Below are 12799 nucleotides of genomic sequence, written 5' to 3'. Positions count from 1 at the left end.
CTAAGGGTACATTATATATGTATGTAAGGTACTTTCAATATAAAAATAATGTATTTTTAATATATTAAAAATGTATTTGATATTCATGATCCATACAATTATGTGGACCATCATTCACACAATAATTTGCCAGTAGAAATTGAAATATAAATAAATATAATAAATAAATAAATAAATAAATAAATAAATAAATAAATAAATATATATATATATATATATATATATATATATATATATATATTAGAAACTGTCCGTGGAAATTATTATCATCATCATTATTATTATTATTATTATTATTATTGTTATTATAATTAACAATATTATTATGGTTTTGTGAAAATTAAATGTTGATTATCAACATTTAATTTTCACAATAACAATATTATTATGGTCTTGTGAAAATTAAATGTTGATTATCACCATTTAATTTTCACAAGACCATATGACTTTATTATATATAGGATTACATGTGTGTGGACCATATATAAAAAATACATTATTAAAATATTAAAAGTACATTATTTGTGTACAATAAATACATTAAGTTTATATACTATCAAATAATGTACATTTAATATGCAAATAATGTACTTTTAATATATTAAAAATGTAAATTATATTAATGATTTACACAGCTATGTGTACCATGATCCACATAATAATTTGCTTATTTTGTGTTCAAAGCTCTTGGGCGGGAGTTCATTACAAAATGACCCGAACCCAATTTCGTTTGTATAAAGTGTCGAAACTTGGCTCTTTCACTCCACTCTTAACAACTCTCTGAGCCTCTTTTCTCCTCGGTACTCTTGACAGCTTCTGGTTTGTTCTCTGTTCTTGTAATTTAAGTTAATCCTTAGGGAAGAATTTCTTTCTTTCTTTATTTAGTTATTTATTTTACCATGTTTATTTCTCATTTTGGATCTGATACTTCTCTTGATACTTCTGATCAATGTTTCTGTAGTGAATGATATGTGGGTATTTGATCAACTTTTGTCCAAAATTGAGTTACAGTTGACTACCAGAATCTGTGTTTTTGTATAATCAGTCTATTGATTTGATTAATTAAAGTTTTCGAAGCCAGAAAAACTGTCTTGATATTGAGATCCATATGCAAAAAGAAGTTAACAATACCTTTTCAATTTATATGAATTTTGCCCATATTGGGCTACTATCTCAGTGGAAAATAGTGGGTTAGGTGAACAGGATTAGCAAACTTTTATTGAATTCTAGTGTTCTCTTTTGACCTATTATTTATTTGTATTGTAGATATATATTCATGCTATTATGCATTTATGCAATGTGTTTTCAATGTTTGTGTTTATGAATGGATTCCTCTTTTCTCTGTATTGACAGGATTTGTCACATTAATATCTGGAAATGGCTGTCACATTCTACAACCTCAACTCAGATGCTGGTCTCAAGAAGCTTGATGAGTACCTCCTTACACGTAGTTACATTACTGGGTGGGTCGCTATTTGCTGTTGCTTTTTATGGTTGTGTTTGTTGAGCATATAACCGTTAATGTGCAATCCAACTGTCAGCTTAGGTTTTTAGTTGAGATGGAGCACATCCTTCAATTTGGTATCAGAGCCAGACCAAAGGACATGCTTCAATTGTGTTCCCATCTTAATTCATCTTATTAATTACTTCTCAGGTATCAAGCTTCCAAGGATGACATCACAGTATATTCGTCACTTCCCAAGCCCCCATCATCTGAATATGTCAACGTTTCTCGGTGGTACAAACACATTGATGCACTTTTGAGGATCTCGTAAGTTCTAACTACTTAGAACAACTTTCAATTTAGGTTTTATGATTTGAATTTCAAATTGTGCGACAGTATGCTAAGAACCCACCCTCTGTTTACTTCACTTTTACGTGTATACAATACATAATTCTCTGATATTACCAATTTATTTTCATCAGTGGTGTATCTGGAGAAGGTTGTGGTGTAACCATTGAAGGTTCTGCACCTATCCCTGCGGGCGTGGTAACACCACCTGCCGCTGACACAAAGGCTGTTGAAGAACGTGTTGCAGTTATTAAGGCTTCAAGCAAAACGAAAGAGTGTAAGTTTCTCCGTTTACATTAATTGAATAATTATTTTATTTTTAGAAATATTAATGGATATAAAATGGATAATAATAAAATGTTGTTGATGATGAATACCCCTGTTTAGTAACTTACCTGGGGTTTGCTATCTCAGCTGGAAAGTCCTCGGTTCTTTTGGATGTGAAGCCATGGGATGACGAGACTGATATGAAAAAGCTCGAGGAAGCTGTTAGAAGTGTTTCGATGGAAGGATTACTCTGGGGAGCATGTATGTTGGACCATAAAAATACAGATTAAATTTCAATTAAGATTATTGCCCGTTAGACTAACTAGGTTCATAACTGTTGACTATTTATTTACTTTTTTTTTTTGCAGCTAAACTTGTTCCGGTTGGGTCTGGTATTAAGAAACTACGAATTATGCTCACCATTGTGGATGACCTCGTGTCCGTGGATGAACTTATTGAGAATTATCTCACTGTTGAACCTGTCAACGAGTATGTCCAGAGCTGCGATCTCGTTGCTTTCCACAAGATATGTAAGCTCACTTGTCCTTCGATTCTTCTTTTAATTAATGGCTACAAAGTGTGATCATTGAGTTTTACATTCAAATGTATGAAAGGCATATATAGTACAACAGTATGATGCTCTCTCGATGAAATATTGAAATCTGGGGGCGATGTTTTTATTTTAGGTAATTCGTGGCGCGTTCCGTCCATTTCCATAGGCGCTAATGGTTCTTCTAGAGTTTTCGAGAAGGTTCAAACGACCAAAAGGACCTTTGCTGAGACGGGGACGAAGGCTCCACGTTTTGGAGATGAAGTGATGGAGGAGGCAGGCGGTATAAACTGGTTTGAAGAGGAAATCCTGGTGGAATCTGACAGTGAGGACGAAGAGGAAGAGGAAGAGGAAGAGGAGACTCGGGATGGCATTCCTGTCATCAAAATTTCTAAAGACATGAGGAAGAAACTCATCCAGCCTTGGAAAAACGCCCTCATCTTGAAATTTCCAGGCAAGAGAATCAATTTCCCAGTCTTTAAACGCAAACTCCTACGAATGTGGGTGCCACAAGGGAGGCTAGAAGTGATTGATCTGGGATTTAAATTCTTTGTGGCACGTTTTGAATTGGAGAAGGATTGCATGCGGGTGCTGTTTGAAGGACCTTGGAAAGTCTTCGATCGTTATGTGGTTCTGCAGCGTTGGAAGCCAAACTTCGATCAGGCGAATACAAAGGCCGAGAATATGGCGGTCTGTGTTCGATTACCGGGACTGTCAATGGAGTCTTTCAGTGAAGATATAATCAAGCATATATTGTATCAGGTGGGCACGCCCTTGAAACTCGATCGGACTACAGCTGGGGTGGAGAGGGGTTGTTTTGTGCGGGCCGTGATCGAGATTGATCTATCTAAACCTTTAGTCTCCACGGTTAACATTGGGAGCAAGATAGAGAGGATCGAATTCGAGGGACTTCATACAATCTGTTTCGGGTGTGGGGAGGTCAGCCACCTTTCGAATGACTGCCCTAAAAAACCACGTGAACAACCTCAAGATAAGCAGCCACAAAATAACTCGATGTACGGTCCTTGGATGTTGGTGCAACCTAAAGGAAAAACTCGAACCGTGTCGAAAAAGAAACAAGCTGGCAGCAACAGAACCTCAGTGGCTAACAGGTTTACCGCCATCTAGGAAGGACATATTGAAGAACTGGAAACGCCGGTTGAGCAAGCCGCCAAGGGAGGGCAACGTGTTGACAGTTCCCCGGTGAAGTCAGGTGACAATTTGTCAACTTTCAAACTTGCTCCTGTTGATTTAAACAACTTTCCTTTGCAGAATTGCAGGTGGATGATGGATCTCATGAGGCCCCCCCAAGGCTGGTAAAGGGAAGAATAAATCCCAGAGGAACAGAGAAGTGGTGGTAGGACGTGTGAATTAGATGATTTACTAATTAGAGGTTTTTTTTAGCAGTTTTAGCAGCCAGCTTTAAATCCTAGGGGAACAGAGAAGTGGTGGTATCACAGTTTTAGCAGCCAGCTTATTAGAGCATTTAAATTTCTTACCATGATTCTGAAAAAGTGCTCTTACTAATTAGAGGAAATTTTACTTTTTAAAAAAGAAATGAAATAGAAAATATGTTTTGTTTACATATTTCTTCAATTTACAAGGCAGAAGATTGTAAAATAATTTGACAAATGAAACAATTAAAGATTTTTTTTTGTTTTTAAAAATAAATAATAAATAATAAATAATAAATTAATGAATGAAAGATGGAGAATATTTTTATTTATCAAATAGCAAAGAATACAATTAGAAACTTATATATAATTTGCAATTTTTTTTTAAAAAAATTCAAGTGTTGTTTAGAAATTTAGAATGTCTTTTTCTTTTATTGGCTGTTTGATTCGTGGCGCGGAAAATATTTAAGGGAAAATAGAATTGAAACTCTATAGAAAAGAGATTATTGTAAAAATTAATTACATTATTTGGTTGGTGGAAAATAAATTATGAATGTTGATTTCATTGTTTGGTAATTACTTTGGCTGGGTTTGGAATTATAAGGAATAATGAATATAAAGACAATTATATTTCTACACAATAATAAAATCAATAATAGGGTTGGGGTTCAACCTTTAGGATGAATAATAAAATCAATAATAATAATAATGGTAATTAATAAAAGATGGAGAGTGCATAATTGTCTTACTTGTTTTTTATGGAAAACAAAATACCATGGCGGGCTATGAAAAATATTTTCCTCATCCGTGAAAAAAGTCAATATTTCTCAAATTCAAGGAAAACATTTTCTTTAGCGAACCAACCATTCTCTTAAATGACAGAAAAAATTGCTAGATGGTAATTACTATTGTTGATGCTAGTTACAAATAGATTGATTAATTTACAGAATGGCAAATTTGTGATACAAATATTTTAGAAGAGTTTTTTGCACTTTTAGTCCCACGACTATAGTGGCACTGGCAGAATTGGTCCACGACTTTTGAACCTTGCAATTTTAGTCCACGACTATTGATTTTTTTGCAAAAATGGTCCTTCCGGCCACTTTTCCGTCAAAATTTCACCAGAAAAAAAAAATTCTCTATTTTTACTTATCTCAAAAAATTAAAAGAAAAAAATTGATATTTGACTACATACAATATTACTGAGCTACATACTACTGCCCAGGCGGCGGAGTTCCTGGAGCAGGCAGGGCTGTCAGTAAGCGGCGGAGTGGTCGTGGCGTTCCCCAGGCTAGTTGGGTTATCCGGCAGCAGCATTGGAGTGGTACATATACTCCGCCGCCTGGGGCAGTAGTATGTAGCCCAGTAATATTGTATGTAGTCAAATATCAATTTTTTTCTTTTAATTTTTTGAGATAAGTAAAATGTCAATTTTAACCCGGCTAAAATGGAGAATTTTTTTTTCCGGTGAAATTTTGACGGAAAAGTGGCCGGAAGGACCATTTTTGCAAAAAAATCAATAGTCGTGGACTAAAATTGCAAGGTTCAAAAGTCGTGGATCAATTCTGTCATTGCCACTATAGTCGTGGGACTAAAAATGCAAAAAACTCTATTTTAGAATGACTCCTCAAGGCTGTCTTGGATATATAATATTAATTAATAATAAAATGATTGTTATTTATACGGGAAATTATAATATTTTTAAATTAAAATGTAAAAGTATTACATTTTTCTTCAAAATTATTATACTTTCTCTTACAAGTAACAAATACTTTATTCCTAATTAATATTACATTTTTAGTAATATTACATTTTCATCTTGACCTGATTTGTCTCACAGACATTTGTAAGTGAGACGGTCTAACACAAGTCTTTGTCAATATTTGATAGTCTAAACATACTACATTTTCTAGGAGGCAAGGGATAAAATTACAATAAATTAAAAGAGATTTTGAAATGACAACAAATAAAACAAGATTTTGTATTTAAAAAAAAAATCGTATGGGTAAAATTAAAATTTCCTATAAGAAATATAAAAACATCCTAATAATTGTGTGAAAACAAAGAAAACTAAGTATGCTCCCAATGATAGTGCTTGCTTGTGTATGAGTTTATAGGAAAAGTATTTTGTTTTCAAACTATGATAGAAGAAAAATAATTAATATGAACAAATGAAACGTTGTTAGCAGCCAAAACACATCCTCCATTGTCTCCTCTTCCTTGAGAATCTCCTATTCCTATCCACATCTGCCATCCTCATAGGGCTGCCATTCCAATCCGATGCTAATCTGTTTCATACAATATTCAAAAAAGAAAGAAGAAAAAAAAAAACATTGTTAAAAGAGCTTTGGATGATAACTCTTGGAAATGAATGGATAATAAATAATTAATTGAAGGATGTATTTTGTTAACTAATAGTTAGACTATACATTTGCTAATGATTTTGTGGTCTAGTGACTTTAAGTGACTCAGATTTGATCCCCCAATGGAGAAAAAATAAATTAAATTATCAAGAAGATTGATTCCATTGTTTCCCGTATACAACAATAATAATAAAGAAAGTTCCGTGCATGAGGACAAAATTGTCCAACCAAATGAGCAAAGAATTAAAACTTTTTTTTCATGAAAAACAAAATACTAATGTTCGACAAATAATTTTTTTTCCCTCAAATTTAAAGATGGAAAATGCTTTCTTCCCCTCCTAAATTTCACCTCCAATATTTTCCCTCATGACATTCATTCATTGGGTGCTATAAATTGGTTGGCTCCACTATTTATTAAAAATCAAAAATAGAATTTAATTACCCATTAGATACTATCACTGTCATAAGGGATGTATTTGAGGGAAAAAATATCAGGGTCTCTTGCATTACTCTTTAAAGAATTCTACTTCCTTCCAAAAAGAAATTTCATGAACCAGAGAAAATAAATTTCTTGAAAAAATAACTTTCCTCAAATTTTAAGAAAATGACTTTCTTGGAAAATATTTTCAATCCAACCAAACGTGTTCTAAAATGAGTTGTTTTTTTTCCTTTTTTTTTTTTTGAAATATTTGATTTTTTATAAGGTAGTATATGTTCTATACTTTTTCAAATATTTTCAGCTCAAAAAATCTAAACCCTACAACTAAAGTTTGAACCTATTATCATTTAGAATGATAACCGGGATGTTATCACAATGGTAATGAAAGATAGGATAGACTTACATGGGGAAAGCAAAGGATCGGGTGCTGGTGGTGCTGTTTGACCGAAAAGACATGGTGTCATAACAAGACGATGATCCTCCTGGGACTATCAGGTGCCCTGAAGAAGAAGACGAAATCGAGTCTCTGTGATCCATCTGTTGAATGGAAAACAACGCCGCCAGACTTTTAGGCCTCTCATCTCCGCCGCCAACCTCGCCGCCGGCCGACATCTCCTCAATCCTCGAATAACGTTGTTGTTCAACTCCCAAACTCTGCGGCGTGTTCTTCTCACTTTTGCCCACCGATTCACCCTTCATATTCCCACCACTCTTGCAAAAGGCTAGCAACGGCATGAATGGCTTCACACTTGGATCCTACAACAAATCAAATCAAATCAAATACGAAAACCCGAAACTGCCAACTACTATATAGTGTGATGACACTTTTGTAACAATTTTGCGGGAGTTACAAGCCCGGATGAGGTTTGTATTAGGTAATGATTAAACAGAATTTACAAAATTGAGAAAGTATAGAACAGATTCGAGATTCTTGAATATACCTGAGTATCTTTTTCGTTGTCGGGACATGGATTCGAACCGGGCTTATCCTCCTCGAATCGGGTGTGATTAATCTCTGGGGCTGAACCGGAATCCATCAAGATTCAAGAACACCCGACCACAACTGCAGATTTCATCAGCAACACCACCCTCATTGAGTTCAAGTGTGAACAAAGATTGCGATGTGCCACTAGAAATTAAATATAATGTTGTTTTTTTTTTTTTTTTATGGACTAGGAAACTGTGTGTCGGGCCCTTCCAACTAAGATTGAAGAGATTGTGGTTTTTCTTTTGCGTAGGCAAATGAAAACACTCTGTCATCAGCCTGTGTACTTTTCTTGTACAGTTCACATTTAAGTAGGCAATGGCATTAAATTAAATGCATATATATATATATATATATATATATATATATATATATATTGTACAGTTCACATTTAAGTAGGCAATGGCATTAAATTAAATGCATATATATATATATATATATATATATATATATATATATATATATATATATATATATATATATATATATATAATGTTACAGCTCATATTCTGAATGTAACATCTGTATTGAGAATGATCTTTCCCCCAATGAGAAAAGGTCTTGGCATATCATATATTGCCACTCAAGAACCACTTTTGGAAACCCCACACAATAAACCAGGCTATATATTGCTAATCATTTGGTGTCCGGCCTTATTAGGTGGACCGTTGAGAGAAAATTCACCAAGACTCTCTCTCTATTTATTTTATTTTAAAAAAAAGGATCAAATAGGTCCTCAAACTTTTAAAGAATTAGACAATTCATAGACCTTTAAACATTAAGTAATTAGTTCTAATTAAGTACCTTAACAAATCATTTCAATGTATTAAGACCCATTAATTGGCCGGTAATTCTACTAATTATATCGGTACTGTCATGTTTGTCGTGCCTTCCATAGATTGATTTGAGACAGGCAACGCGATGGTCGCTTCCTCAATTGAAGGAGGCCAAGGTTACTTTCTTTGACTAAAGACGCCCGCAATCAACCACAGTTGGACGATGGTTGGTGGGCAGTCATGTAAACAAAAATCATAACATGTCAACATGTTGGTTACCAGCAAACAAGGTTTAAATCATTAGATGAATGATTTCAGTAAATTTGAGTGTTTAATTATAATTTTTTAAAGTTCAAACACTTAATTACTTTTTTCGTAAAAAATTGAAGGGTCTATTTGATCCTTTCCCTTTTATTGTTTTGATACCCTTTTATTGTTTTGATACTAACGGTTCACCAATAGGATTCTCAATGACTAGTTGATCAACTAGTTTTTTTTTTTTTTTTTTTTTTTTTTTTTTTTTTTGGGGGAGTAGAGCACTCTGTCTCCGGTAAGATGACTTCTTCTCCAACATGAAGGTGAAGTGAGGGAGGAGGAGGTCACATTAACAATTATTTTTTGACTTGTTCAAAAAGTTAATTGTATTAAAAAAAATGATGACTCACTTGAATTTTTGTATGTTGTTCAATGATTATATATATATATATATATATATATATATATATACTAGAATTATACATGCACAATTCTTACAAGCAAGTTAAAAATATTCATCAATGATCTCAATTAGCAAAACTAATGGTGACTACTAAAAAAGACGAGATGTTGACAAAATGAAAATCACCGCTACACAAATATACATGACCTAAATAGAATATTATAATGTTAATTACCTAATTCAAAAATAATAATGAATTACCGTATCCACCAAGAAAAGCATGATCATATCGGTCATTATAGCCACCAAGATTTCAATTAACACAACGCACACACATACATATATTCATTAGGACAGACGTTATGCCATGGAACCGTGAGAATGGTGAACACGGTTCTAACGGTGTTAGTACACCGTTACTTTTTTTTTTATTTTTTTATTTTTTTATTTTTTTTAATAATTAATTGCGTGACTTTTCTTCTTTTATTTTCACATTTTGCGGTTTCACTTTAATTTGAGGTGAACAAAAATTTCGGACATTCATAAATTATGAATTAATGCCTGCACATTCACTTTGGAACCCTGCCTACACATTCCCGTCCGAAATCACGGACATTCATAAATTATGAATCCATGGCTGCACATTCACTTTGGAACCATACCTACACATTCACTTTGGAACCATGAGATTATGAATTTTCTGTTATAAGACTATGAATTTTCTATTATGAGATTATGAATTTTATGTTATGCGATTATGAATTTTCTGTTATGAGATTATGAATTTTCATTACATTCATAATTTCGGACATTCATAAATTATGAATTCATGCCTGCACATTCACTTTGGAACCATGCCTACATATTCCCGTCCGAAATCACGGACATTCATAAATTATGAATCCATGCCTGCACATTCACTTTGGAACCATGCCTACACATTCACTTTGGAACCATGAGATTATGAATTTTCTGTTATAAGATTATGAATTTTCTGTTATAAGATTATGAATTTTCTGTTATAAGATTATGAATTTTCTGTTATGAGATTATGAATTTTCAGTTGTGAGATTATGAATTTTCTGTTATGCGATTATGAATTTTCTGTTATGAGATTATGAATTTTCATAAAATTCATAATCTCATAACAGAAAATTCATAATTTGATCAAACGCGCGCCGTTAACTCCACATCCGCGAAATTTTTTTTTGGCCTAAAAACGACGTCGTTTTGCCTTGTGTTCACCATTCTCAGTGAACACGATTCCATGGCATAATTTGCGTCATTAGGAAGATTAGACTTAATTCCAAGTCAAATATAGACCACGAGATATCTTATTAACTCCTAACTATAAGAGACACCTTTAATATAATTTTGTACTCAGATTAATCCCGTTTACAACAGGCTTGAAAGTGTAGGGCTACTCATGCTAACCAAGCTAGTTAAAAGTTATTTATTGATACATAGCTAAAACCAAACTTTGTTTAGAAGACAAATATATATTACTCCAAGATTTATAGGCAATTTATATCATGGACCAAGTTCCACATAACATTATGGATCCTAAATTGAAACGATGAGGTACAAAATTCATATTCGTAAAGTACAAAATTTCATAACACAAAATACAAAAATCACAACACAAGACACACACACATGTTATATATTTACTTATTTTTCAAATCTAATTTAGGTACATAATTTGTGTTCATAAACACAGAATTTTACAAACACAAGACACATAAATTCATAATATATGACACAATTACTAATTTGTTTCAAATACAAAATTCATACACTCATAAGATACAGAATTTTATAACATTTAAGACACAAAAAACTCACAAGACATATACATACACCAGGTCCACCATGAACTCTAGTCAGTGGTATAAGGATTGAGATTATAACCACCAAAAAAAAATTACTCCAAGATTTATTCTTTTTATGCCGGAAATTTACTAATTATAATCCAGCAGTGTAGGTATATGAAAGAAAGACCTTTCAAAAAAAAAAAAAATCAAAAAAAGAAAGAAAGAAAGAATTCCCCAAAAAAGCTGAGAAGTGAATATCATAATGAAAAGGGAAATGGAAATTAGCAGCACAACAAAAAAACCAGACAACATAAGATATAAGAAAACAACGATAATCCGAGGAACAACGGAGCTTACCGGTTAGAAAATCAGAGCATCATATCATATCATATCTGATCTGATCTGCAAATTTCTGTGATTCAATTCTCTGCTCTCTTCCAGTTTGTTTTGAGAATTGAAGAATTAACGTACTAAACTGAAGGCAGATAAAACCGCAGAAAGGAACAGTTCAAATGCAATAAAATTAGAAGGGGCCGCCTGGGTGGGATGAGGTACTATATATTATATTTATTATGAGTCAACTCGTACAAAATAAATTCCTGCATGGACACGTACCAAACATAGCTTAAAATAGATAACAAAAATTACAATTAAGAAGTTACCTAATACTATAGATTTTAATATGTAACAGTACCACGCCCCCCTCAGTTTGGAAAATCTATTCAGTTGACAGCGTACGTTTTCAATTATACTGTCCTAATTCTAGCAGACTCTTATTATAAATATACCTACTAAATTATATAAGGTTCTAATGGAAATATAAAATATGTTACTGTAATTATTTTCATCGTTAACTTATACATTTTGATTTCTTCTTTGTACAATAATATAAGATATTTTTTAAAGAGTTAATTCTCCACCAAAGTTTTTCTGACTATAGTGATTTTTCATATTTGATCATCGTTTTTTAATTTGGAGAAATGTGACACTTAAATATCAAAATCTTTTCATCATTGGTCCTTCTATCACCTCAACAACGTTATTTAGACGTCAGTTTTAAGGGTCAAATTGTCCTTTCATTTTCTAGGTATCTCCTTCCTCTTCGTTCCCCTCCTCAATTGTGAAAATATCACTATAATTAGATGGCCTTTGCTGGAATTAACTTTTTTCAAAATTATAATCTTTCCTTTTTTTGCTTTTCATTTATAGACACGCTTTGGTACCTGAATATTTCTTTAATTTATTATTTTTCTCAACTTGACCCATTGCAAAATATGGAGTAATAATTTCTAATCTTTTATTTACTAATAATAATAATAATGGGTATTTTTTTATATTATTTTTACTGTAATAATTAAATCATTGTATACAAAAAGGAACTCGTTACTTTTTTTATATTCTTTTTATTGCAACTCTTTTTTTTTTTTTTTGGGTGGTAAAAATTAAAATATAACAATATTTACTTAATTTGATATGTTTCTTGTGACTATTAAAAAAATGAGATATTATTTTTGAATTATCATCCTAAAAGAATATGGATGCCATACTAGAGTATAATTATTCTAAAAATACATTGTATTCTCTTTATTTAAATCAAACAGTATTTGTTGTAGCACAAATTTTAATTTTCTATTCCAAAATTATATTGTTTTAAATAAAATATAAATTTTATTACATGTTGATTTACTATGTCTGGGTGGCTGGGATAAAATTTCTCTCCACGTACTTAAAGAATTTAATTGTAAAAATTTCATTATCTAA

At 32.4% G+C, this 12799-nt stretch overlaps 3 protein-coding genes across 6 annotated transcripts; 2 read left to right on the top strand and 1 right to left on the bottom strand.

The window, feature by feature from the left end:
* Nucleotides 1-741: 741 nt before the first annotated feature.
* On the top strand, nucleotides 742-2657 carry LOC109162838 (elongation factor 1-delta-like). Its single transcript, XM_019311541.1, has 6 exons — nucleotides 742-819; nucleotides 1354-1463; nucleotides 1655-1771; nucleotides 1927-2069; nucleotides 2207-2320; nucleotides 2428-2657. Exons 2-6 carry the CDS (start codon nucleotides 1378-1380, stop codon nucleotides 2640-2642), a joined length of 675 nt encoding a protein of 224 aa, XP_019167086.1. The 5' UTR covers nucleotides 742-819; nucleotides 1354-1377; the 3' UTR covers nucleotides 2643-2657.
* An 80-nt stretch (nucleotides 2658-2737) lies between these two features.
* On the top strand, nucleotides 2738-4160 carry LOC109162836. Of its 4 annotated transcripts, none has more exons than XR_002051162.1 (2): nucleotides 2738-3822; nucleotides 4017-4160. XR_002051162.1 is itself a non-coding variant. In XM_019311536.1 (2 exons), the coding sequence occupies exon 1, from the start codon at nucleotides 2877-2879 to the stop codon at nucleotides 3735-3737; it is 861 nt and encodes a 286-aa protein (XP_019167081.1). In that variant the 5' UTR covers nucleotides 2738-2876; the 3' UTR covers nucleotides 3738-3760; nucleotides 3793-4005. The 4 variants fall into 4 exon arrangements, 2 of the variants coding, with proteins under 2 accessions (XP_019167081.1, XP_019167082.1); XR_002051163.1 differs by having other exon boundaries at nucleotides 4014-4160; XM_019311536.1 differs by lacking the exon at nucleotides 4017-4160 and having other exon boundaries at nucleotides 2738-3760; nucleotides 3793-4005.
* Nucleotides 4161-5994: 1834 nt separating this feature from the next.
* Nucleotides 5995-11490, bottom strand: LOC109162839. Its single transcript, XM_019311542.1, has 4 exons — nucleotides 11396-11490; nucleotides 7747-7868; nucleotides 7209-7561; nucleotides 5995-6291 (listed from the first exon to the last, which is right to left on the bottom strand). Exons 2-4 carry the CDS (start codon nucleotides 7840-7842, stop codon nucleotides 6186-6188), a joined length of 555 nt encoding a protein of 184 aa, XP_019167087.1. The 5' UTR covers nucleotides 7843-7868; nucleotides 11396-11490; the 3' UTR covers nucleotides 5995-6185.
* Between the last annotated feature and the right edge of the window lie 1309 nt (nucleotides 11491-12799).

This window comes from Ipomoea nil, unplaced genomic scaffold (genome assembly GCF_001879475.1).
Source record: "Ipomoea nil cultivar Tokyo-kokei standard unplaced genomic scaffold, Asagao_1.1 scaffold2957, whole genome shotgun sequence".
NCBI lineage: Eukaryota > Viridiplantae > Streptophyta > Magnoliopsida > Solanales > Convolvulaceae > Ipomoea > Ipomoea nil.
The sequence above is the reverse complement of the archived record's forward strand: the minus strand, read 5'-3'. Positions and strand labels throughout refer to the sequence as shown.